The following is a 27,851-nucleotide window of genomic DNA, read 5'->3' as shown; positions in this document are numbered from 1 at the left end:
GGATGGAGGACCGAGCCTGCCTTGTTTACTGCTGTATCCCCAGAATTCGACTTTCATTTGCTTTTATTTACAAAAAGAAAGAAAGGAAAAGAATGTACAAAGAGCTTTCTGTCTACCTGGCATGTATTTGTTCATGAGTAAAGCAACGCCAAAGCACCCATTTTACAGATGAGGAAACTGAGGCGCACGGCAGCTACATAACTAGTCCAAGGCTCCACAGCCGGTCTACATAAAGAGTCTGAAGCCCCACAGCTGGTGAGCAGCAGAGCTGGGATTTGAACCCAGAGTCTGGCTCTTGCGTTCTCTGGCTGCCGGTATTCAGCAAATACTGATTGATTGAATGAATGAATTGGTAAATGAATGAATGAAGGCTCACACACCAAGCTTATAAACTGACTGCTTTCCTGAGCACCTCTCAGCAGGGCCCAAGTCAAAGCTGAGCCCACACGGCCCTGAATTGTCCCGGACCTCCCCCCAGGCACTCACCCAGATCCACTATAGCTCTGGAAGTCGGGGGGCCACTGCCTGAGGTCTCAGGAGTGCGGGAGCCACCTGCCCTCTCCGCCTGCCTTGCCTGGCTTCCCATGGCTCAGATCCTGCCAGGCCCTGGCCCGGTCCTGCCGCAGAAGTGGGACGGCCTTGGTTAGGCAGCCAGTGACGGGGAACGCCCCAGTTTGCAGTGGCTGAGTCATCCTAACATTTCTCCCATGCTAGACCCCGTGAGGGGCTGAGGGTTGGGGGGTGCTGCTGGGGAGCCCCCATCGGGCAGGTCTGGCTATGGATGAACACATCACTTGACAGACGTTAACTCATTTAATCCTCCCAACAAAGCTATGAGGTGGATAGTATTACTCTTCATTTTACAGAGGTGACCGTGCAAGCACAGAGAGGTTGAGCAACTTGCCCCAGGTCACACAGCCAGCGAGTGGCAGAGCCGGGATTTGAAACCAAGCAACTTCGGACCAGCATCCATACTCTTACCCTCTGAGGAAGGCAGCTGGGAGCCCCGGAGTCTCCACAGTGACTCTCACCCGGCAGGTGAACCGTCGTCAAAGCTACTTCTTTGACAATGGGGCAGAGCCCCGGCTCCTTCCCAGGGGTTAAGACTTCAGGTTCTGGCAGCCACTAGTCCTGGGTAAGATTTCCAGTTCTGTCACTTGTGGGCTGTGTGGACCTCAGGCCAGTGAAGACCTCTCTCTGTGCCTCAGTTTCCCTGTCTGCAAAATGGGGTTCCGAGCATGCTCCTAAGGTGCTTACTTAGCGTAGGACCTGGCACGGGCACCAACTCCAAATAAGTCAGAGCAGCTATTATTATCCTCCAACATCCCCTCATTTGCTGATCACGGGGTTAATTATAAGTGGCATTAAATTATACACACACAGACGCATCGACCTCCCTTCCCCAGAACCCCTGAATTTCCACCAACACTCAATTACCCACACGACAGCACGACAATAGAGCATCTTCCCGGCCCCTCTCCACCTGGCCCGCCTCCATCCGAGGGTCCCAGGTCTCTGGCACTGAGGCTGCGACACCATTTGGGGGCCGGGCGTCATAAGACAGATGCAGCCAGCAACCGATGACACGTCCAAGAGCTGAGGGAGGCGCTTTACCTACAGCATCTCCTGTCCAGGCTTGCCATGAAGCAGGCTGTGATTGCTCTGATCTTAGAGATGAAGGAGCACAGAGAGGTCAACCAACCAGCCCAAGTATGCACAGCAGGGTGGTGCTGGAAATCAGCCCCCCCGACCCCCAAGCCAGAGGCATAACCTCATTTTGCAAGTGAGGAGGCTCCCACACAGAGAGGTTAAAGGGCAGGGGCGATGCCACACAGAGAGGGAGAGAGGAAGAACCAGGAAACAAAAAAATCAGGATTTTCAGTTTCCCTACGAGGAATCGCCTGGCCTTCCTACAGGGGACTCATGTAACAGCAAAGAGTTCAAAAAACAAACTGAAAAAACTCAAAAGCCGCAGGGACCATCCAGGGAGTTCTGGAGAAAATCTGCCCCTTCAAAAAAAGGGTATTTATGGGAGCGGGGTCACTGTGACCCAGAAACCCAATCCATGGGAATGAGTATGGGGATCTTGGGGGAAAGAAACCTCGGTGTGTTTTCAGGTATGGAATCCTTCTGGCCTCCGCAGGACTGGGAGGGCGCCTCGATTCCGAGAACAGGAGAGGGATTCCACGGCCAGCCCGGAATAGCACCAACCCCCAGGTCCAGCCTGGCCAGACCCGGGGGAGGGGCAGGGGGATGGGCAGCTCCTCAGAGGAGGGGAGAGAGAAGAGAGACAAAAATAAAGCAACACGAAAGTCGGGGCCTGTCCGTGAGTCACTCCCACCCGCTCGTTAATTTTCGCCTTTGCAGAAGTGTAAGCCAACTGATTTTCTTCATGCTCCCCACACACAACACCCCGCCCCCCGCCCCCCGACAACGCTTCTGAAATATCAGAGACAAGACAGAAATGGTACGTCGGGGTTCTTTTTTTTTTTCCCTTTGTGTGTGTGTGTGTGTGTGTGTGTGTGTGTGTGTGTGTGTTTGTGTGTGCCTTTTCTTTCCTTAAAGAAAAAAGAGAGAAGGGGGGAAAACCCCGAAAACCACACTCAAAACCCGTGAGCTTCTAGAAGGCCAGAGGGGGTGACAAGTTGGACCGCTGGGTCAGCAGACCCAGGTGTCACCGCTTCCTGTGCATCTCAAGCTAAGATCTGCCTATGTCCGGGCTGTCCGTGCTCCTGGTGACAGGCTAACATGCGCTTGAAATTCACCCCTTCCAACACCCCATCTTCTCCGGCTATAAGCCAGGAGCTTTCTGGTTCCAGGCTGAAGTCAGACAAAATTTTTGAAACCATCTGAAAAGCCCTCATTCTCCCTAGCGCAGTGGTGTGACTTTTGTCCACGGACCCACACGGGGTTTTGTCAGCTTGGCACCTGGATCTTGCCCCCTGTCCCCACTGGAGGCTGAGCCCCCCTGCCTGGCGGACAGCTGGGGTCTCTCCACACCCCCCCCCCCCCGCCGGGCATCTTTTGTAGCGGGAAGGACAGGGCAAGGGCAGAGAGGGGCACCTCCTCCCTGCAAATTCTGGGAAACGGGCCACCCACCCACGGAGGGTGTGCCAGGAGGCTGTCCTAGGTGCAGAGGAAAGCGGGGTGGCACCTCAGCGCCCCTGCCTAGGCCCCCTGCCTCTTTCCAGAAGCACAAGCCCTCCCTCTACCCCCAGAAAGGGAGCCACGGCCCGCAACGTGCTGGCCAAGCCCACTGCACTTCCCAAGAACCTTTCTCAGGCTCCAGATGACTCTACAAATGGAACCTAATGCAGCTCCATTTGGGGAGGGGGGGGCGGGGCGGGGATAGCTTTCAGCTGCAAACATTAAGCTTTGTCAATTATCCCCCAAACCGGCCAGGTTTATAAATATCCGTCTTTATTTTTAGGGTTTTCCTCCCCGTCCCGAACTCTCTCAATGCCCCCCCTCCCCCCATACACAATGGCTACACTAAAGTCACGCGAAGCAGGTGAACCCAGGGCTCCCGGGCGCGGCGCCTCAGAGACACGTGGTCCCTGCCCGTTCCTGCCTGCCCCTTCCCGGCCACCTCGCTGACCATTGTTTGGTGGAGTAATCAGCGAAGCCACAGGTCTCCTAGCGCCTGGCTCCTGGGAGCGGCAGCTGGAGGTGCGCTGTGCTCCAACACCTGTGACAGGCCGTTCAGTGCCAACCCAGAAGGCAGGAGGGGAAATCGAGTCATCCCTGGAAGCCGTTTGCTGAGGGGAAGTGGATCTGTCTCCCCAACCTGTCCCGGATCTAGGGAATACCAGGCAAAGCCCCACGCTCTGAGCAGCCCAAAGAAGAAAATGAGCGCACAGTGATGGCTCCAGAATTGTCCCCCCAGATGCCACCACTAAATCCCTGACATCCAGGGAGCTTCTCCCCTTCCACCTGCTCCTGACACCTCGGCCCAGAACCACAGCCCCAGCGTTGGGAAAAAAATGCCCCATGTCTCTGAATGGGGCCCACGGATATGTGAAGATGCCCAGGGTCCCCTGGGAAGCAGGGGAAACAGAAAGGTGCTTGGAATGCTCCAAGGGGCTAGAAACAGAAGCACGGTCAGTGGGCGATGATTCTGTGCGGGCAGCAGGCAGGCGCCTGGCTGGCAGTGCTCCTCTTTCCGTGCCCACCACACCGCCAGGGCCCCTGGGGGAGGAGGGTTCCCCCAAGGAGCCCAGCCCACACCCCAGCAGCGCCCTCCAATGCCACACCCCGGCCACACCAGAATGACCCATCCCCCTGTCCCCGCAGAGGGTGAGGAGTGGGCCAGGCGTGGTCTCTCCTCGCAGGATGGCCACCGACATGACAGCACCAGCCCCTGTCCCCCCCGGGGGGCCGATGTCATTGGTTGGGTGGCAGGAATAGAAAAGCGCCATGAGCTCACCAGGCAGGCCGGGTCTCCCGCGACGTTTTGTTTGCCTGTGCCCAATTATACCAACTCTCAGGGCAATCAAGTATGGCGGGTGTCTGCCCCCAGGGGGCTGGGGGGGGGCCGGGGCCCCAGGCAGAAGTGCACCGTCATGGTGAAGGTGCCCCCCCAGGCCCGGGCAGAGGGCAAGACGAAGCTTTCGGGAGGGGGAAGAATGGAGACACAACAGCAGGCATCAAGAGATGCCTCTCGGAGGGCATTGTCGGGGGCGGGGAAGGGGAGCCAGCCAGAGACCCAGGCCCAAGTTGGTGGGCTCTAGGATTGGGGGGCGGGAAGCAGCCGCCCCCCAGCCCCAGCTGCCTGCCTTCCGCAGCCAAAGTATCAGCTGGCAGAGGAAGAAGAGAGCTGAGGGACAGAAGGTAGGCGAGATTGGCAGGGGGAGGGGGCACAAAGGAAGGGGACCCTGGGAGGGGGAGGGGAGCTATGCAAATGGTAGAATCGACAGAGTCCCTCAGCCATTAATAAAAGCTCCAGCAGCGGCGGCTGGTATCACAGGAGTAGAGGCGCGGGCTGGCTCTCTCTTCTCACTGGTGCAAGGTGGCTCAGAGGGGGAAGCAGGGCACCCCAAACAAAAGGAACCCTTGCCCCCTGCACCCCAGGAACAGCAACAATGGGGAACATCGAGGGAAGACTAGAACCCCGGCAGCCAAAGTCCTGGCGGGGGGGGGGGGGGCGCGGGGAGACCAATGGGAGCCCAGAGCAGGTGGGTCCCTGTCCTCGGGACCCTCGGGGAACCTCCGGCTTTTGTCCCCGCTTCTCAGAGTCCTAATACCCAGCCTGGACACCTCAGATGCCCACCCACCTCTTCGCGAGCTGGGGGCCAGGCTGGTTTTTCAGGGGTTTGGCCAGAGGCAGAAGGGCCCCACGCTCAGAATGAGGACTCCCCCAGATGGAGATGGGGGGACAGGGGAATCCCAGCTGAGCCCAAGAGGGGGAGGGGAGGCACCCCCCAGACGAAGGCGCTGGGGAGGTTTGTTAATTTGGGGGATGAGGACCCTAGGGGGTGGCTAAATTTGAGGAAGGGTTGCAGAGGAAAGGACACTCAAAAGCTGCTTATTTACGGGGCTACTAGAGGAGGATTTGAAATCGGGGAAGAATCACTAAAGAGGAGGCTCCAGATTTGGGGGGTGTGGCTGAAAAAAAGATTCCACTTTGGGGTGGATTCTCTGATTTGAGAATTTTGGAGAGAAAGCAGCCGAAGGAGAGTTCTCTGATTTAGGGGGGGTTTCGCGGGGGTAAGTGTCCAGGATTTGTGTGTGTGCTGAGGGGGGAGGGTGGAATTCTAAATTTGGGAGTGATTTCCGTAAGGAGCAGTGAACTTGGCCGCAACCCGGCCAAAACCCTTGCGCTCAGAGTATGGGCGCTCTAACTCGGGGGGCTTCCCTCCGGGCACAGCGCCCCCCGCGCACCCCCTTCAACCTGGTTCAGACGGCTCCACCCCCCGAGATGACGTCACCGCCCCTCCCCCCCCCAGCCCCCGAGGGGGCTCCCAGGGCGTGCAGAACCCGCGACGCTGGCAGCTCCAGGGGCGGCTTCCCCTCTCCCGGGATCCCCACGGGGCCCCCAGCTCCGAAGGGAGGTCGGGGGCCGGGCGCGCGCGCCCGCCCGTCCGCCAGAGTCCCTGGGGCTGGGGGCCGCCTTGCCCCACCTGGAGAAGCTGGGAGGGGGCGCTGGGGCCACAGTAGGGTGGGGCAAGGCTAAGGTAGCGGAGACCCCCCCACCAAAGGATAGATGAGGCCGGGAGGGCGCTATGGGGAGACAGCATTGAGTAGGGGGGTTCTCTAGGGGAGGGGGATTGGAGAGCGAAGGCGGCGGGCACAGCAGGCGCCCTGGGCGCACCGGCCAGTCGGTGCCCCCCTCGCTCCCACCTGGAGCCGACTGTCCCGGGCTGGTCTCCACTCCGGGGCGCCCGCGCGGCCCCCACCCCCAGCACAGCGTCCCCTGCCTCCGGGACCCGGCCGGGGAGCCTGGCCGGGCGCCGCTGGGGCCAGCACCCCCTCCCCACACACACGCGTCCTCCGTCCGCGCCTTTGCCCCGCCCGCAGCCCGGGGTGGTGCAGCCGGCGGCGCTGGGCAGCTTCCAACGCCGCGCTCCGGGCGAGTCCAGCCCAGCCCCCTCCCCCGCCGCGGCGAAGCCCCCAGCCCCGCCCGCCGAGCCCTCCCCGCTGCCCCTGTCTGCCCCGGCCCAGGCCCTCAGGGGCGTTGTTCGGACGCAGCTTGCCGGGCGCGGCGGCTGGGCGTGCAGCCGGCTGCAGCGGAGCATCCTCCAAGCACAATGGCCGTGCGGGCTTCCCCGGCACAAAGCCGGCGCTTTGCCCACTCCGCTGCCTCCGAGACCCCCACTGTCGCGCCTGCATTTTTTAAAATCGAATTCACTGATTTTTTTCCCCCCCTTTACCTGGAGGCTGGCTGGGCTGGGCTCCCCCGGCTCTGCCCCGCTTCACATCCTGGCTGTTGCATGGGATTCGAGCAGAGCCCGAGCGCCAGCGGCTCGCGGCGTGCGCGCGCCGGCCGGGCTGCCGGGCGGGCGGCGCGAGGACACTCACTGCGGCTCGCGCTCCCCTCGCGCCGGCTCGCGCGTCCCCCCAGCCGGTGACGTCATCCCTTCCGCTAGCGCCGCCGCCGCCGGCTGGGGGCGGGGCCGGGGCGGGGCCGGCCCGGGCGCGTCACTGCGCAGCCGCGCAGTCGCCACGCCCCTCGGCCAATGAGGCGGCTCGGCGGGGTCACGTGGCCGGGGGCGTTTAAAGGGCTGTGGGAGCACGTGGGGCGTGGGGCTTCGCGCGACACGTGGGTGGCGGCGTCAGCCCAGGGGATCTGTCTGTCCGCGGGTCCGCCCGCTAGCCCCAGGGCGCTTGGCCCAAAGGCCATGGTGTTTGCCATGTGCTGCTCTAAACTCTTCCATGGCTTCCCAGTGCCATGGCTTCCCAGTGCCCTCCGTGTAAAATCCAGCCCCCTCTAGGGGGCCCACTTCTCTGCATTCGCACCCATCACTCTGCCTCCAGGTGTCCATACCTAAGCCAAGCCAGCTTCTTACAGTTCTTTCAATCTGTTCACTGCTGACTCAGGGCCCTTGCCCCTGCTGTTTCTTCACCTGCAATAGTCTTCCCCCAAGATCTTTCCCTTCTCTTTTTTCCCGTCTCTGCTTAACCTGCAGCTCCTGGGAGGAGCCTTCCTTGATCATGACCATCAGCCACCCCACACTCCATTCTCTGTGCCATTGTCCTGATTTAATTCTGGTCATGCTAGGGTGTGGATCTCCATGGGGCCTGGAGATCCCTGTGTCTTGGCTGCATGAATGAGGGAATGAGTGAGGGAACATTTCCTGCAGAGTAATCACTTTAAAAACATCTATCCTAATTACCATCAGCTGCTGCCCTTGAGGCAGGACAAACCACAGTAGGAACCCCAGCTCAAACACTGACTTGCCGTGTGGGGCCCTGCCTCAGCTTCCCCACCTGCAAAATAGGTTTGCTTCTCTGGGTCTCAGTTTCCCATCTGTGAAATGGGGCAAGGTGGCCGCTGCTCACAAGAGAGTGTAAGGATGAAGTGTGATACTGTGCCTGACTGGCCTGTAGTTGGTGCTTGAAAATGGGATAATGAGAAGAGAAAAAAAAAAGAAAAGAAAAACAGAAAGATTACCGCAGAGGGTGGGAGGGCTCAAAGACACCAAACAAGATTGCACATCAAATTATTGTATTCTGAACCTGTTGGAAGCGTTTTATTTCTCCAAGGTATGTGTCTGGAGAGGGCCTCATCCCCACAAAAGGACTCAAGTTTAGAATTTGGGGTTTTTCCCTCCAAAACCATTGATTCATTCATTCCTGGCCAAAGATGCAGATATAAACAAAAGGCATTAACTCAGGGAACAAAATGAGAAGGCGGAAGTCATAAATAGGAGAAAAGAGAGGAGAGAATGAATAATTCAACAAGGAACCTAAATTAAGCTTGGAGTTTCCCAGCGGCCAGTGCAGGTTTGCAGAACCTATTTTGTCCTCCTTCCTAGCAGTGTGACCCTGACCTAGCCATTGACAATCTAACCTTGGTTTTCTCATCCAAGCAACTGGGAAACAGCCTCATCTTGAAGAATCAAATGGGATGGTCTGTGCACAAACACTTAGCTGATTTGAGGTACACAGTAGGTGCTCAAGCCTTGCATACTCGATGGAGGTAGAGTGAAATGAGACTGCTCATTGGCTCAATGAGCCACACTCAGCCCTGCCACCTATTAGGAGAGGGACTTTGAACAAGTCACTCAGAGGCTCACTGTTACCATCTGCAAAAAGGGTGCAACCACATCTACCTCTGAGAGTTCTTGTGAGCGGTAAAGGAAGACAGTTGTAAAATATGGTGCAGGAAACCAGCCCATTCAGGCCATCAATCTGTGTGCCAGGCTGTTTTTAGGGCTGGGGCACAGAAATAAACAAAAAGTCTAAAAAATTCCTGCCCTCCAGGAGTTGAGTCCAGTGGAGGAGATAGACAATATCTCACTTGGGGTAAAAACCCAAGTCCTCCTTGCAGCCCACAAGGTCCCCCACTGCCTGCCCCCATCACCTCCCTGCCTTCACCTCCTCCATCTGCACCCCTTGCTCACTCCATTCCACCCATGCCAGCCTCCTCACTGCTCCTTGCAAACATCAGGCACAGTCCAGCCTCAGGGCCTTTGCACTGGCTGTTCCCTCTGCCTAGGATGCTGTTCCTCCTGCTCTTCCCAAGACTGGATCCTCCTCATCCTTCAAATCTCTGAAAGACCCTCCCTGACCATCCTGCCAAAGTTTATCTTCATCTCAGTACCAAATTATTTATTACAATTTGGGACTGATTACTATCTGGGACAGTTTGCTTGTTTTCTGTCTGTCTCCCCACTTTATCTGTGCCTATTTGCCCATCTGCCAATGTAGGACAGTAATAGTCTCTATCTCCTAAGGTTGTTAGGAGGGTGAAATGAGTCACACCATCTAGAGTCTAGAAGCGTTGATAAATGTGACCACTGTCAATGGAAAAACCAGGATGACTAGCCAGGTGATCATAAAAATCAATACAAGGAGAACAGAACATTCTAGTCTGATATTGTTGCAGCCTCTGGCCAGCCCTGGAGGGTTGACAAGTGTCAGAAGGGCATTAAAGATCCCGTAACACCAAACCAAGACCTCCTGCAAGCCGAAGCTTGTAGAGGAAAGAGAAGAGAATGTTCTCCCTGGGGGCACAGCTTAAGCCTCAAAGTTCTACATGGTGGAAAATACTAGAATTGGGAGGTGGGGCATAGTAGGTTCTGGGTCTCTTTTGTGTCTGCCAACCACAGGGACTGGCAAGCTGTGGATGTGACTCATTGCTTGTTGGGTGAAACGTTCAGTTAATGAACATCTCCACCTTTTGCAGGGGAGTGGTGGGCTTTCTTCACCCTTCTACCCTCCTCTTCCTTCCCTGACAGCCCAACCTCCACCCCAGTATCTCCCAGAACCTGGTAATTAGCTTCATTGTGTTTTTATTGAGACGACTCCAGAGAAACCATCAACTGCCCCATCACGTTATGTACACAGGACTCCTCATGCCAAGTTCACAGAACCCAGCCTTAAATTCTTGCAAGCCATTTCCAAAACATCTCCCCTACAACTCTGCCCTATGCCAGAGAGTCCATTGTCTTTGTACATTCCTTCAAGTTAAACATTTCCCTCTCTGTCTCTTCCCAAGTTCACTTCAAATGCCAAAGCGAAAAGGGGCAGATGGAGACACCCCATTTGCAGACTGGCTGCTCTTTACTGGGTTCAATGTGGGGCCCCTGATTTAGTTTATCAGGTAAGCATTAGGGCTCTGGAGTCAGAAAGACATGGTTTCAAATCCTGGTGGTAGCACTTAACAGAATTCAACATCCCTTCATGATAAAATACTCAGCAAACTAGGCATAGAGGGTATTTCATTGACCTGATAAAGAACATCTACAGCTAACATCACACTTAATGGTGAAAGACTGGATGATGTCCCCCTAAGATCAAGAGCAAGACAAGGATGTCAGCTCTCACCAATCCTATTTAACGTTGTACTCGAGGTTATAGCCAGGCAATTAGGCAAGAAAATGAAATAAAAGGCATCCAGACTAGAAATGAAGAAGTAAAACTATCTCTATTTGCATGACATCATTTGGTAGATAGAAAATCCTAAGGAATCCACTAAAAAAAACTATTAAAACTAGTAAACAAGTTCAGCAAGGCTGCAGGACACAAGATCAATACACAAAAATCCATTGTATTTCCTAAGCATTGGCAATAAACAAGCAAAATGAAATTAAGAAACCAATTCCATTTGCAACTGATCAAAAAGAGTAAAATATTTAGTGATACCTTTACTGAGAAATGCAAAATTTTATATTATGAAAACAACAAGACATTGATGAAAGAAATTAAAGAAGACCTAAATAAATGGAAAGACATCCCATGTTCATGGATCGGAAGACTTAATATTGTTAAGATAGCAATATATCCCCAAATTGATCTACAGGTTCAACCCAACCCTTATAAATATCCCAGTTGGCTTCTCTGCAGAAACTGACAAGCTGATTCTAAAATTCATATGGGAATTAAAGGGACCCAGAATAGCCAAAACAATCTTGAAAAAGAACAAAGTTGAGGGGCTCACACTTCCCAATTTCAAAATTATTGCAAAGCTACAGTCATCAAGACAGTGGAGTCCTGGCATAAGGATAGATGGTCAATGGAATAGAACTGAGAGTCCAGAATAAACCCTCTCATCTATGGTCCATTGATTTTCACAAGGTTGTCCACTCAGTGGGAAAAAGAATGGTCTTTTCAACACGTGGCACTGGGAAAATTGTATCCACATGCAAAAGAATGAATTTGAACCCCAACCTCACACCATATGTAAAAATTAACTCAAAATGGATCCTAGACCTAAATGTAAGAGGTAAAATTGTAAAACTCTTGGGTAAAAACATAGGCATAAATCTTCATGATTTTAGACTGGACAATGGATTCTCTGGGGATGATAAAAATATTTTAAAATTAGATTGTAAATGATTGGTGATGATGGTGGTTTGTGAATATACTAAAAACTATTGAATTATATAACTCAAGTGGATGAATTGTATGGAGTGTGAATTATATCTCAATAAAGCTGTCATTTAAGAAACTCTTGGTTAAACTTAAAAGCTTTTGCACAGCAAAGGAAACCATAAACAAAACAAAAAGACAACATACAGAATGGGAGAAAATATTTGCAAACGAAGCAACTGACAAGAGATTAATCTCCAAAACATACAAACAGCTCATGCAGCTCAATATCAAAAAAACAAACAAGCCAATCAAATAATGGGTAGAAGATCTAAATAGGCATTTCTCCAAAGAAGACATACAGATGGCCAAAAGTCACATGCAAAGATGCTCAACATCACTAATTATTAGAAAAATGCAAATCAAAACTACAATGAGGTATCATCTCACACTGGTCAGAATGGCCATCATCAAAAAATCTATAAACAATAAATGCTGGAGAGGGTGTAGAGAAAAGGGAACCCTCTTACGCTGTTGGTGCGAATGTAAATTGGTACAACCATTATGGAGAACAGCATGGAAGTTCCTTAAAAAACACTGTAATAAAAATAGAGCTACCATATGATCTAGCAATCCCACTCCTGCGCATATATCTGGAGAAAACCATAATTCAAAAAGATACATGCACCCCAATGTTCATTGCAGCACTATTTACAATAGCCAAGATATGGAAGCAACCTAAATATCCATCGACAGAGGAATGAATAAAGAAGATGCGGTACATATATACAATGGAATATTACTCAGCCACGAAAAAGAATGAAATAATGTCATTTGCAGCAAATTGGATGGACCTAGAGATTATCAAATTAAGTGAAGTATGTCAGACAGAGAAAGACAAAAACCATACGATATCACTTATAAGTGGAATCTAAAATATGACACAAATGAACTTACTTACAAAACAGAAACAAACTCACAGATAGAGAGCAAACTTATGGTTACCAAAGTGGATAGCGGGGGTGGGGGGAAGAGATAAATTAGGAGTTTGGGATTAACATATACACACTACTATATATAAAATAGGTAAGCAACAAGGACCTACTGTATAACACTGGGAACTATACTCAATAACTTTTAATAACCTATAATGGAAAAGAATCTGGGAAAGAATATATACATACACGTATAGCTGAATCACTTTGCTGTACACTTGAAACTAACACATTGTAAATTAACTATACTTCAATTTTTAAAAAGACATTAAAACACACAAACAAACAAAAACACTTGGCTATGCCACCTCTGTGTTACATGACTCTGAGCAAACCATGTGTGTCTCTGTTATTCTCAGTTTCTTTGTCCTGAAATCAGGTATAATTAGACCTAGCCCACTCAGGCTTTCTGTGAGGGTCAAATGAGCCATGTCACAGGAAATTATTTTGGCAAGTGTAAAGAAATACTTGAATCTAAGAGAAGGGAACAAGCTTGAATTACCAGGTACAACCCCACTGGGGACTAGTATACAGCTATGAAAAAGGATTGGTAGCATGGACCCATGAGGAAGTATCTCCAGGATAATTTGTTCATGATAACTGCAAGAGGAGAGTTTGATTATCATGTTCCACCTTTCACCTAAGTTTTCAGCTTATCCTTCCTTATTTTAATATGAGCAAATGCATACATTTGCATATCTATAAACCCAGTTCACCACCACCATCCAAAATAAACAAAAGATGGGATGGATGAGTCATTCAAACATTTCTCTTAAAATGGCATCTTTCTCTTTGTGGTGACAGAATAGTTCTGAATCTTCATTGTGGTTGTGGTTACACAAATCTGAACATGTGATAAAATGGTAAGGACTACACACACATCACACACACACACACACACACACACAAGTGCATATAAACCTGAAAAGTCTGGAAGATGTCAGTAGAATGTCAGTTTCCTGATTTTGACAATGTTCTATGATTATGGAAGATGTGACCACTGTGGGGAAGCTGGGTGAAGGGTACATGGGCCAATCTGTACTATCTTTGCAACTCCCTGTGAATCTATAATCATTTCAAGATAAATGCTTCTCAAGGAGCATATTGGGAGGCTGAGGTGTGGCGTGTATGTTCTGTCTGCTCCCCATGACTGGGCTGGGCATGGGTGTTGCTTCCTATTTGGAGTGCCTACACACAACACTATGCTAAACATTTTGACTCTCACCCATCCACGCAAGCTGCTTTCCCTAACTCTCCAAACCCAGCCATTCTCCATTTAAGCTCTTACAGATGGTTAGTCAGAGAAGAAAGTGAGGCAGCCCTAAATTTTTGGAGCATGAAGAATAGGGAGCATATGTGGGTTGGAGCCCAGGCCTCTATGTCTGGACCCCTCTGCTCCCCTGGCATTTTGAACCTGTATTAGTTTCCTAGGGCTGCTGTAACAAAGCACCACAAACTGGGTGGTTTAAATGATGGAATTCTATTGTCTCACAATTCTGGAAGTTGGAAGTCCCAAATCAAGGTGTTGGCAGGGCTGTGAGGGGAAGCCTCTGTTTCAGGCCTCTCTCCTTGGCTTATACACGGCCATCTTCCCCCGTATCTCTTCAGATCATCTTCCCTCCGTGCATGTCTGTCTCTGTGTCCAAATTTCCCCTTTTTTTAAGGACACCAGTCATTTTGGATTAGGACCCACTTTGATAACCACATTTTAACTTGATCACCTCTGTAAACACCCTATTTCCAAATAAGGTCCCTTTTTGAAGTCCTGATGGTTAGGACTCCAACATAACTTGTTTGGGGTGGGGGGGGGGACATGATTCAATCCAGAACAACCTCGCCCAGAAGGTGACTCAGCTGAAATCCATCTAGGACTTCAGCTGCTGCTGGGTAATTAAGGGACTTGGCATCCCCAAGACATACTACTAGAGACACCAGACCCTGGCCCATACATCAGGAGCACCCTTTGCTGATGGCAAGAGGATCCAGGCTTTCAGGGAGGCTGGAGATGCCATGCCTCAGGTCAGCTCTAGGGCCTGCCTGGAACATGGAGAGATCAAGGGACTTTACTGCACTATCTTCCTGGGAACTCAATGACAATCTTCAAAACTGGCCTCTGTTACCTCCTACCTGGTGCAGATGCGGTCTCTGGACTCACCCATTTTAAGGGACAGCGGCCTGGATTTTCCACCAGGTGGGGGCTGAGTCTTATATCCAGGGTGCAAGGGACACACCTAGTCTCACCATCCAGACCCCCTGCTTCAGCCTCACCAAGCCAGGGTCCTCTACTACCATCACCTTGGGTCCCCAAGCATAGCACCTGAACATCTGGGTGGACCTAAGGTGATTTTAAGTTCTACATACACAGAGCATGAAACACCACAGAATCACGCTGGCCAAAGCTAGTCACTTCTCTATTTTCTTTTCCAGGAGAAAGTCTTGGGTGATGCCAGCTGAGTCATGAACGCCTGCCTGCTCACATTCTCTCAACACTTTTTCCAGGAAGGAGAGAGTTGGTCTTGCTGGGAGTCTGTGCCCGAGAATGGTGGTCACAGCTCAGATTGGATCATTGCCCTTGAATAATTTCAAGGCTGGGCCTTCATCCTTTTTCTTTGTAAACTTTGGCCTTACTTATTCATTGGATTGGTTACTTTTACTTGCTTTTGTGTATTCATTTCATTTGCATCCAGCTCTAGAGAAGTGTGGCCTAATGTTTCTTTTTTAAAAAGAAGTTTGGTTACCTAGAAGCAAACAAGTGGAGATAAAGAAAATATGAAGTAGGACTTCCCTGGTGGCGCAGTGGTTAAGAATCCGCCTGCCAACGCAGAGGGCACGGGTTCGAGCCCTGGTCCAGGAAGATCCCACATGCCGTGGAGCAACTAAGCCCGTGTGCCACAACTACTGAGCCTGCGAGCCACAACTACTGAAGCCCACGAGCCACAACTACTGAAGACTGCGCGCCTACAGCCCATGCTCCGCAACAAAGAGAAGCCACCGCAACGAGAAGCCCGTGTACCACAACGAAGAGTAGCCCCCACTCGCTGCAACTAGAGAAAGCCTGCACGCAGCAACGAAGACCCAATGCAGCCAAAAATAAATAAAAATAAAAATAAGTTTATTAAAAAAAAAAAAGAAAATATGAAGTAACCAATGGTCAAGCACCTCCTCCATGTTTGAGGAGGACTAGAGTCCAGGGAAGATTGAATTATCTTGATGAAACTTGGTGATGCCGAGCAGTATGGGCCTCCATGAGACCCATTTCACAGATGAGGAAACTGAGGCTCCAGGAGGTGACATCACCAGCTCAGGGACAAGTGTGGAACAAAGATCAGCCTGACTGCAGAAGTTATACTCTTTCCTTCCCCGACGGTCCTCCCTCCAGATGTTTCCCAGGCTCTTCCCACTTCCTCACTTGCCCGCTCCGCCCCTTTCTGCCACCCCTCAGTTTTGCCAACTCCTGCCTGCCACCTGCAGGAGCCCCTTCTGACTCTTCCTGCCCTCAAATCACTCTGAAAGCTGGGCTGGGGGCCCAGGATGGGCTGGGGGCTCATCAATCCCTCTTACAGAGCCAAGCACACCCTGGGGCTTGCTGAATACCTGTGAAGTGTGTGGAACCGTCCCTGTGTGTGAAAAGGGTTAACTCACTTTATTTGCATACCATGCCCAGATGCATTTTGGGAACAGACTGCAGCATGATGCAGGGGCTTGGGGTGGGGGCTGGAGGGTAGTCCTGGAGCACCAGGAGAAGTAGATGAAAGGGATAGGGTTTCTTCTGGGCAGAGCTAGAAGGGTCTGAGCGGGGGATGTGGGCAGGAGTGAAGCACAGATCACCCTAACTACTGGGGGGTGCTTAGTCAGAGTAACATTCCTTTTCCCTATAATGAACCAATCAGAGAGGTGCAGGCATCCAGAGGGGGGGTCCCCCCAAGGAGCTGTCCTCAGTTTACCTATCTGCAGTTTGGGCATATGGTATGTTCTTCCAAAAATTTAAGCGGCGCAACAATTCAACCCAGCCTGGGTTAACCACTGTGTGAATTTAATCACATGAGTAGTAGGCATTTAATAGATGTCAGAGTGTTCATTTTTCACACCTCTAAAGGAAACCAGGCCTCGGAGAGGGGACGTGGCTTAGCCAGAACACACAGTGGGCAGGACACACAGCAGACATGGATGTCCCAGCAGGGCTGGAGCTTAGCCCTCTCCCTGCCACCCTCTCTGGCTCCCACCCGACCACAAGTGGGATCGTCCTGGCAGCAGAGATGTGGCGCAGGATAAAACAGGAAGTGCTAAATAAATCCACTCGCCTGGCGTCCCAGTTACCCATGGAGCGTCTCTCCTGGTGCCTGGCACTCTGGGGCCCTGGAGGGGGGTGCTTTTCCTGTGCCCGTGAGACTCAAGGCAGCTGCAGCATTTCAGACACTGCACATGGGTCCCCCAGGCTATGGTCACTGCCCTTGTCCCCCAGTATTGCCGTGACTTTTCTAAACTGAAAGAAACTAAAATATTGGGATGTTTCTGAGCTGGGAGCAGGCCTCCTGCTGAGGGAAAGGGGAGGGTCGCTGACACAGGATAACAGAATCCATCTGATGAGCACCTACTATGTGCTGGGCTGAGAGCTTCCCTTGTCGCCAAGCAGCTGGAATCATCCCCGTGGAGTAAGACTGATGATTTCTGCCCATTTCACAGCAGAGCAAATTGAGGCTCAGAGAGAGAAGGGATGTCCTGGCATTCACATAGCTTGGGACAAACAGGGCTGGGTATAGGACACCAGGTTTGACTCAGCTCATTTCTTAATTCATTCATGCATCTGACAGATACCTATTGGGCACCTACTGTGTGCCAGGGAGTGGGAACGCAGCAAGGAACAAAATAGGCAACAGTCCCTGGCTGACTTTTTAGTGGAAGAGATGGACGTAAAACCAGATAAATAAATGCAAGGTGGGAAGTGCTAGGGAGGAAGAGGAAGGAGGAGCGGGGAAGGGTTGGGGGTGCAATTTTAAATTGGGTGGTAAGGGAAGGCCATGCTGTGATGAACAAAGGTCTGAAGGCATTGGATGAAGAACATCCCAGGTAAAGGGAACAGTCAGTGCAAAGGCCCTGGGGTGGGACTGTGCCTGGTATGTTGGAGGAACAGCAAGGAGCCTGTGTGTCTGGAGCAGAGTCAGGGGGTGGGGAGAGGGAGGAGGGGAGGGCAGGGAGGGGATGGTGCAGGTCGTGCAGGGCCTTGTGGGCCACCTGGAGGACTTGAGCTTTTACCTCCAGGGAGATGGGAGCCCTGGGGGGCTGTGAGCAGCGAAGAGGCAGAACCTGACTCAGGTGCTCACAGGCGCCCTCTGGCTGTCACAGGTAGAACAGACTGTGGAGGGCGAGGCGGGGAGGTAGCTGGGAGACCAGGGGAAGGTGCCTATGCTGGTTCAGGTGGCTGATGATGGGTGTCAGACCAGGGTGCAGGCAGCTTAGGGGGAGAAGTGGCCAGATGGGGGACAGACTTGGGAGACAGAGTGACCCTTGACCACACTTCCCTTGCAATCTTTCTGGGGCCTGGGCAACCTGAAGGGACTGAATGGGGACACATTTATATTCTTAACCCCGATAAGGGGTGGTGCCCATAGCCCGCCGCCTGAGTCCTCTGGCTCCTGCAGCTGTGCCACAGGTGTTGTGTAACGAGGTTGAGGTGTGGGAGCCCCCGCCCCCCCAGGCAGGGCAGCCTGTGCCCCCAAGCCTCAGTAACCAGGTGCCCACTCTACCCTGAGCACTTGAGCAGGAGTCCCCCAGAACGCTGAGCCGGAGACACCAATGACATCAAACCTAGAGGCCCATGACCCACTCCCAGCCACTCCCAGTGTGTGCCACACCCCACCGAGGCCCCAGTGACAACCACAGCCAGCCAGTGACCGGGGCTGGGCGCATCACCAGAAATGACATTTCCTGAGCACACTCTCTGTTCCAGACTCTGTTCCCAGCGCTTTCTGGTGACCCTTCACAGCCCTGGGAGGTCTGTGCTGACACTGCTCCCACTTTACAGGTGAGGCATAGAGAGGCTGAGGACAGCCCAGGCTTCAGTGAGTCAAGCTGAGCCAATGCTGCCCTGTGGTCTCGGGTTAGTGGTCCCCTCTGCCCTTGCACTGCTGGCTCTTGAGGGGCCTGGAAGGTCAGTGGATTTCCCAGAGCAGAAACCCCTCCCTGACACAGGCCAGTCTTGAATGCTTCCAGCGATGGGACCCCCCACTCCCTGTATGAGAGAGCTGCCTTGGTTTTGGACGATGCCAAGAGTTAGTTTTTCCTTTAATCCATCTGGTCTCCGACCTCTCCCTTTAACCTCCCTCCTTTGGCCCTGGTCCCGCTCTCTGGAGGCTGCTCAGGAAATGTGTCTCTCTTCGTCCTCCTCCTTCTCCTCTGCCCTTCCCTCCCCCACTTCCTCTCCTCCGCCTCCAGGCAGCCCTTAGCTTTCAGTCTAAGGAGCAGAATTGGAGAATCGATGAATTCCAGGGTTTGGAGTCAGACACACCTGCCACTTGGTAGTTCTGCAGCCTTGGACAAGTCATGTTATCCCTTGGAACCTCTGTTTCCTCATTTGTGAAAAAGAAGGCAATATCCCCTGTCTTGGTCGCCCCTGTGGCCCCCACGCCCAGCTCAGGATCTGGCACACAGCAGATGCTCAATAAACATTTGTCAAACGAATGTTTTTCCTTTCAATGATTGGTCCACTGATTACTACTCACATGCTCCAAATCTTACCCTTCTTTTTTTTTTTTTTTTTCTATAAATTTACTTAGTTACTTACTTATTTATTTATTTTTGGCTGCGTTGGGTCTTCGTTGCTGCGCGTGGGCTTTCTCTAGTTGTGGTGAGCGGGGTATACTCTTCATTGTGGTGCGCGGGCTTCTCACTGTGGTGACTTCTCTTGTTGCGGAGCATGGGCTCTAGGCGCGTGGGCTTCAGTAGTTGTGGCGCACGGGCTCAGTAGTTGTGGCTCATGGGCTCTAGAGCACAGGCTCCGTAGTTGTGACGCACGGGCTTACTTGCTCCATGGCATGTGGGATCTTCCCGGACCAGGGCTTGAACCTGTGTCCCCTGCACTGGCAGGCGGATTCTTAACCACTGCGCCACCAGGGAAGTCCCCAAATCTGACCCTTCTTAAGAGCGTTCCAGAGTAACCCCCTCACCAGCACCCAGCCAAACTCTCTGTGCTCTGCCCTCGCTCTTCTTCCTGACTCACAGCCTTTGCACACGCTGTTCCCTCTGCCAGGAATGCTCTTCCCTCCTGCTTTGCTTTTCATCTTTTATACGGCAGCTGAGGAGTCCTCCATCCATCCTCCATCCGGCTCCCTCCCTTCTCAAACAGTTTGCATTTAAATCATTAACTGTGATAGTTAATTATGTAATTAACCGCTTAACATCTGTCTTCCCACACATTCTGTCAGGATGGCAGGACTTTTTGTCTGCTTTTTCATACCTGTAGCCGCAGCAGCTTGGACAGCACCTGACACATACTAAGTGCTTGATAAATGCTTGTGAGTGAAAAAAATGAAGGACTTGTGTTATACCCCCATTCTGCCTGTTTCTTCCCTATGCTCCAGTTTACCAGTGTTTTTTTTTTTTAATTTTTATTTATTTATTTATTTATTTATGGCTGCATTGGGTCTTCGTTTCTGTGCGAGGGCTTTCTCTTGTTGCGGCAAGTGGGGGCCACTCTTCATCGCGGTGCGCGGGCCTCTCACTATTGTGGCCTCTCTTGTTGTAGAGCACAGGCTCCAGACGCACAGGCTCAGTAATTGTGGCTCACGGGCCTAGTTGCTCCGCGGCATGTGGGATCTTCCCAGACCAGGGCTCGAACCCGTGTCCCCTGCATTGGCAGGCAGATTCTCAACCACTGCGCCACCAGGGAAGCCCATTTACCAGTTTTTTGAATTGAATACATTCCTCCTAGTGAGGATGCAAGCAGAGAAAGTGGTAGCATCACCTCCCTGTTTTTGCACTCCATACTCCTCTTAATACAATCAAAATGTTTTCACTTTTTCCCCCCTTTTTCAGTTTTTCTCATTCAGGAGCAGAAAATGTTAAAATATGTTGATGTAGTCAGAAGTGTTTTAAGCCTTCAGACAATTCAGACGTGAGAATCAAGTGATGGCGGAAGAGCTAAAAAAAAATACATTCTCGTGTATTAGGAGGAGAAAGAAAATGCCATTTCAATAAAATCGAGGCTCCTTAATGCTGGAATATAAAGATAGACACTTCCTGTCCTCGACACGCAAACTTTACCCACAGCTGTGGGTGCCAGGACCTGCAGAATGGCTGGGGCAGGGCGGCCACAAAGAGACTATAATTGCTCCGGAGTTGAAGCCCTACGTGTTCGCGGAGCCATGCCAAGATTGGATGAAGGTCACAGAGGATGTGAGATGCTGTGGGGAAGGAACTGTCCTTGGGGCCCTCCCAGGAGATAGGAAGGGGAGGGGCTCAGCCTCCAGGAGAAGGGATTCTCATGCCCTGTTGCCTATTACAGGTGGAGTCTTGTCTCGGTCAGGTCTTCCACAGATGTTTATCCTCCTGGGGAGGGAGGTTTCTAGTGAACACCCAAGTACCCACTATGTAACCTTGGGCACATTGCACACCCTCTCTGTGCCTCAGTTTCCCTATCTGCCAAATACAGGCAATAATTTAATATTAAAGTTTTAATATTAGCTATGATTATTTGCTATTATTATTAGCTCTTCGTATTGTTTTTGTTGTTGCTTTTATAATACCCTATCTGCAGGGAGTATGCCCAGCCCCTGGACTTTTCCTGACAATTGCCCCTGCCCCTCAGTCCCACTAGCACAGCGCCCCCTGTCTCGTTCACAGTGTTACCCCACCCTCCTGTCTTAAGAGATTGGACCAGGGAAGCAGGCTGAGCCAATCAGATTCTTTCCTCTGGGAGTTTGGAGTGAGGGCCCCAAAGCACGCAGAACATACCACTGCCTTGGGGGAGGGACAAGCAAACTGAAGAATAAAGATGGTAATTGCAGATCATGACAATTGCTACAAAGAGATAAAAGCACGGTAATATGATGGAGGGGTATGTGTGGAAGAAACTTTAGTCAAGGGGGCGGGGGGTGGGGGACCTCTCTGAAAAGCTAAGAGATGGCACGCAGAGCAGAGGGAACAGCAAGGGCAAAGGCAGGGCAAAGAGTTTGAATTTCATCCTTGGGGCAATGAAAAGAAACTGAAGGGATTTTTAACAGGAAAGGGATTAAATTTGTGGCTTAAGAATGTCAATCTAGAAGATGAAGGAGCAACATTTCCTGAAAAGAGCCAGCCTGTGTTTAACCCACAGCCCCGACTGCACATCTGTTCATTGATGGGAAGTTGCTGCTTGGGGTCTGTGTTCAGAAGGATTCTGAGCCTGAGTCCTGGTTCTGCAGGGAAAGGAGTGCTGCAATCTATTAGTGATGCCTGGGTCCTGTCTCCTTGTGATAGAGTTCTGTTATTGGTTAGTGATGTCTGTCATAGGCAACTGAACAGACTATGGTTGTTTGTATGTTACATGTTTGCTGTCCAGGGTTAAGAGGCTGCTTTTGCTCACAGAAAATTCTCTACACCCTCCTGGGAAGGACAGTAAGATGGATCCTGGACCCAGACAGACAGGGTTCAAGTTTTGGCCTGACTGCTCCTTCTCTGTGTGACTTTGGGCAAGTTGCTTTCTTACACTGAGCTTCATTCCCTCCTCTGCGAAGAAGGAGCAGACATCTCGCCCTATGGACTTAGTCTGTGGATTGTATGAAGGAGTATGTGGGACATCCTGCCATGCAGTAGGACTTGGCTGTAGTGGATATTGGCCTCTCCAGGCCCCCCTTGCTGGGCCCAGGTTCTGAAGCGGAATCCATTTTATCTCCAGACCCAATTCCAGGGTTGGTTCCAACTCTGTCCCCCAGACCTTGGCAGGTACCCTAAGCTGCGTCTTGCACCTGGGTTCTGTTCCCAGAGCTGCCAGAGCCTTGGCATCCATCAGCCACAGACATGCCCCCACCTGGTGACGGTGTGCATGAAACAAAGTGGGCACAGGGACGGATGGCCTGGGACTCTCGTGGAGGGGGAGGTTTCCCACACCTGGCCTCCACTGGCTGCCCCCCAACCTGGACCCACCAGGGAGGGTTCTCCTTGCCAGCTGGAGTGGGGACTGTCCCAATGCCTGTCCGCCTCCCAGCTCTTGGCCTGCTCTCCCACCATCAGCATTTATGTTTGCAGGTGGCTGGGGCCACTCTGCCTCCCCTGTTACTTGGCACGGACGGAGGGATTTGGGGGTACTGTGAGGAGTGGGGGACACCACAAATGCAATCCTCGACACTCCATCCTCCACTCAGCAACCAGAGGGACATTTTTTTCCTGCGCCATGCGGTATGTGGGATCTTAGTTCCCCGACGAGGGATAGAACCCATGCCCCCTGCATTGGAAGCCCGGAGTCTTAACCACTGGACCACCAGGGAAGTCCCCAGAGGGACATTTAAAAACACAAACTCTATCCTCTCCTTCCTCTGCTTGATCCTTCTGTGGCTGCTTTTGCCCCCGGGCTAAATCCCAGACTACTCTTTCCACTGCCTAGGAGGCCCCCACACCCCCTGAGCCATCCTCTTCCTCTTCATTCCCCTCCCCCATCTGGCCCCCGTTCCAGACTAAACTCTGAGCCTCTGAACTTGCTTCATGCTTCTCACAGGCCAACCTTGCTCTCACCTCCAGGCCTTTGCACATGCTGTTCCTCCACCCAAAATGCTTTTCCCTCCCCTTCACCTGGCCAACTCTTCAATCTTCAAGTCTCGGTTTCAATGTCACCTCTTCAAGGAAGCCCCCCTTGATGACGTCCCCCGACCCCAGTCTGGGTTAGATGCCCCTCCCTGTGTGTCCACCATCAAAGCTCCGATCGCCTGTTGAGCCCCAGCTGCAGCAGGCACCCATCTCCTAGTATCCATCATCTCGATGGAATTTTCACCCCTCCAGGGAGTCGCCTCCGTGAGGGTCCCCGTGACTCAGGTACCAGAACACAGGTCTGCCTGCCTGGCTAGGGTTCGAAACCCAGCTGTGCCACCCATGTACCATATGACTTTGGATCAGTGACCTCACCCATCTTGGATCCTGTTCTCTCATCTACAGATCATGACTGCAGGTGGGGCTTGTTCAAAGAGTGACTCAAGAATAAATGAAGGAATGGGACTTCCCTGGTGGTCCAGTGGTTAAGACTCCGCACTCCCAGTGCAGGGGGCCCAGGGTTCGATCCCTAGTCAGGGAACTAGATCCTACATGCCTCAACTAAAGATCCCGCATGCTGCAACCAAGGCCCGGCACAGCCAAATAAATAAATAAATATTTAGGAAAAAGAAAAAAAAGAAGGAATGAATGAACGAACAAACGAATGAATTGTGCTTGTCAGCGTGTTTCACACACGGTAGCCAGGGGCGTCTCTTTAAAACCTGAATCAGAAGATCCTGTCACTCCTGCGCCAAATGCTTCCATAGGTCCAGTACCCTCTCAATAAAGTCCACATTCCTCCCCACAGCCCACAAGGCCCTGCACCACCTGCCCCCATCCCCTCCCTGCCCTCCCCTCCTCCCTCTCTCCCCCTCGCTCACTCTGCTCCAGAACATGGGCCTCCTTCCTGTTCCTCCAACATTCCAGGCACAGTCCTGCCCCAGGGCCTTTGCACATGCTGTACCCAATGCCTGACACACTGGTTCCCAAATTCTTGGCCAAACCTAACTTAACCGTCACCTCTGCTGAGAAGCCTTCCCTGATCACCCTATCTGAACACATGCCCAATTATTCTCTGCCCCATTCATTTTCTTCTTAGCTCCAATCCCCATTTGGTAAAAAATCCCTGCATTTGTCAGGGGTGACTTACCTGTTCAACATCCATGTCTCCTGCTAGAGCTGTGTCACCTTGGGCAAGACTCTGCCTTCCTCTGAGCCTCAGTTTGTTCATCTGTCAAATACGGGTATGAGCCACCAGGCAGTGGGCCCACAATTGGCCATCTTGTTCCCTGCTGTGTCTCAGCACCTAGAACAGTGCCAATAAATGAATGGATGGATGAACAAACAATGAACAGATTCATTCCCTCTCAGAGCCCAAGTTTATCCTGCTTAGCTCCTCTCTGGTGGCCTCTCAGAGCTCTGTCTCTCTGGGGCCAATGAGCTGGGCTTAAGTGAAGGGGTGCTGGGTCCAGATGTCACTGTGGCATTTGCGTCCCCCATATACGTCCCTGCTCCTGCCTGTGAGGGAGGCAGATGGGCTTATAACACCCAGTGAGTCTCGACCACTACATCTCTGTCTGGGGACGTGCCCAGGCCACTCATCAGAGGGCCCATGTGGGAGTGTGTGCGGCTGTTCTCCCATGTGGGTCAGGACCCTTGTGGCCGCCTGGGCCAGCGTCACCCCTGTAAAATACCAACCCGCATCCCCTGCCACGTGTTTCCTCCTGCCAGCTGTCTCTTGGCTGTGAGTTTCAAAATCTGTCACGTTGGAGGGGGGCAGGAGGGTGAGGCACATACAAATGTCCCAAGAGGAGTAATGTTAATTGAGCACTTACTGTGTACCAGGCCCTGTTCCAAGGCCTTTATTACAGTTTCCACATCTAATTCGCTCACAGTCCTACAAGGTAGGATGTCTGTATTATCAGCCCCATAGTATAGGTGGGGAGACCGATACACCAAGAGAAAACATGACTTGCCAAAGGCAGAGAGCTGGCAAGGATGTTTGATTGCAGCACTACCTCCAAAAGCAGAAAGAACATGGAAAGCAACCTATATGTCCATCCACACGAACCAGTTACAACAGTCTCATATTCCAAAGAATTGCAAACAGGTGTTCCGACCAAAACTTGCACACACGTATTCATAGCAGCATGATTCACAGCAGCCAAAAGGCAGAAACAACTCAATTGTCCATCGACAGGTGATGGATAAACAAAATGTGGTCCATCCATATAGTGGAATATTATTCATGTTAAAAAAAAGAAGGAAATTCTGACACATGCTACGATATGGATGAACCACAAAAATACTATAAATAAAATAAGTCAGACACAAAAAGATAAATGCTGTCTGATTCCACTCATAGCAGGTCCCTAGAAGAGTCAAATCAATAGAGACAGGAAGTAGATGGTGGGGGCCAGGGAGTGGGGGAGGGGAGGAGGAGTCAGTGTTTGATGGGGACAGAGTTTCAGTTTGGGAGGATGAGAAAGTTCTGGAGGTGGATGGTGGGGATGGTTGCCCAATGGTGTGAATGTACTTAATGTCACTGAATTGCACACTTAAAAACGGTTAAAATGGTAAATTTTGTTATACATATTTTACCACAATAATTTTTAATTTCAGAAGAATCGAAGCACTGACATATTATACAGTATGGATGAACCTTGAAAACCTTATGCTCGTTGAAAGAAGTCAGACAAAAAAGACCACACATTGTATGATTCCATTTATACGAAACGTCCAGAACAGGCAAATCCACAGAGACAGAGAGTGGATTTGTGGTTGCCAGGGGCTGGGGGAGGGGAGGAAGAGTGATTGAGAATGGGGATGGGGTCACTTTTGGGGGGGATGGGAAACTTCTGGAAGTAAACAATGGGGATGGTTGTACAACCTTGTGAATGTACTTACAAAAATGAATTGTACATTTTTAAGTGTTTAAAATGGTAAATTTTATGCCACGTATATTTCACCACAATAAAAGAAAAAACAGCTTGGTTTATTCTCTCAGTGGAATAGCTGGCAAATGTATAAAAAGTGAGAATCCATGTACCCATAAGAAATGATCTCAAAGGTGTATTGTTAAGTGATAGCAAGGAAGGTGCAGGATAGCATTTGAGTACACACACATGTGTAAAAAAAAATCGTGAAGGGAAGAAAAATATACACACAGGTGCTTATGTGTGCACATGTCAACCCTGGAAGGAACACAGGGACCTATAAAACTGGCTGACCTTGGGATGGGCACTGGATGACCTATCCCTGGAGGGATTCCTTTTTCCCCCTGTGAACTCTTTTGTACCTTGAAAGGCAGAAAAGCACGATGGTTAAAAGCCCAGCTCTGCCTTTGACCAGCTGTGTGACCTTGGGCCAGTCACTTAACCTCTCTGTGCTTCAGTGGCCTCATCTACAAAACAGGAATAATGATGCCCACCTCAGAGGGCTGTTTGGATGAGGATATAATGAATTAACACCAATCAGGTGCTGAAAATGGGGCTTGGCATGAGGCAGGTGCCATTTAAGCATTGCTCTTGACTTGTATACACCGTTTCATCTTTATCTATCCAAACAAAGAAATATCTAAGACCAAAAATTTTAAAACATTGAATGGATGGTGTATGGAGAGTGCTTAGTGCCTGGCGCCCAGCCCATGGTTGGCATCTGCAATCTCTGAGCCAGTGAGCTCACCCCTTCTCCCCACTCCCATCCTCAGCCCCCAGGGACTCAGCCTCATAGCAAGTGACGCAACCTGGGGAAACGGAGTCCCTCTGGCCACAGGCATTCCACAACACCTTGCCTGCACAGGGGGTCAGGGGAGGGAGGGCCCTCCTGGCATTTAGTTCTCAGGGGAGGGTCGAGGGTGGGAATCATCTCCTATTTGCCTTAATTAGCATCTCGAAGGAGCTGGTTGCCATGACTTTAGGAGGAAGACACGGGGCTGGGGTGGAGCCTGGCCCAGGGTGCCCCAGGAGGGACTCTATGCCTCCCCCGGTGGCTGGCCTGGCCCATCACTCAGCCTCTGGACTCAGGCTGATGTGGGCCCGCATCCAGCCTTTCTTCTCACCGCGTGGCCTGTTCCTCTTCTGTGAATGAAGACTAGGAAAACAAGAAATCTTCTTTCTCGGGCTGTTGGGGGGAATTTAACAGGATATAAAATGCCCAGCTGTGGGCTAGGAGATCTAATGACTGTTGTTGCTATTTCATTGAGAGTTAGTGGTTTTAAATATGATCCCACTTATGATCTCCAGACCGTTTCTATGCACAGAAAAATGTCTCAAGAACACACATCTCAATGGCAGTAGTGGTTATGTGTCGGGGGCTGTAATACAAATAATAATAATAGCTGGTACTTATTAAGCATCTACTATGTGCTAAGTGCTTTGGATGCACAACTCATTTAGTCTTGAGGTTGGGGGAATGTGACCCCATTGTACTGATAAGGAAACTGAGGCTCAGAGAGGGAATGTGTCTTTTTTTTTTTCAATAAATATAATCGTTTATTTCAATGGTTGATAATTTAAACGTTACTTTAAAAAAATCAGCCTGTTCACACATTTGTATATTAAACACTGAAATGATTAGAGAAGGAATGTGTCTTAAGGTCATGCAGCAAAGCAGGGCAGAGCTGGGACGAGACACTTCTGTGGTAGTCTCCGCTTCCCCAACTATCCA

General features: G+C 51.2%; 1 protein-coding gene across 1 annotated transcript in view; it reads right to left on the bottom strand.

Annotated features, from left to right (window-relative positions):
- The window catches only part of PTPRS (protein tyrosine phosphatase receptor type S), a 161,984-nt gene that overhangs the window by 95,905 nt on the left and 38,228 nt on the right, over positions 1–27,851 (bottom strand). The window contains exon 3 of the mRNA XM_059918693.1: positions 24,334–24,489. Coding sequence (XP_059774676.1) covers positions 24,334–24,414 — 81 coding nt within the window. The 5' untranslated portion in view covers positions 24,415–24,489. The remainder of the gene's footprint in view (positions 1–24,333; positions 24,490–27,851) is intronic.

Source organism: Balaenoptera ricei, chromosome 3 (genome assembly GCF_028023285.1).
Source record: "Balaenoptera ricei isolate mBalRic1 chromosome 3, mBalRic1.hap2, whole genome shotgun sequence".
Taxonomy (NCBI): domain Eukaryota; kingdom Metazoa; phylum Chordata; class Mammalia; order Artiodactyla; family Balaenopteridae; genus Balaenoptera; species Balaenoptera ricei.
The sequence above is the reverse complement of the archived record's forward strand: the minus strand, read 5'-3'. Positions and strand labels throughout refer to the sequence as shown.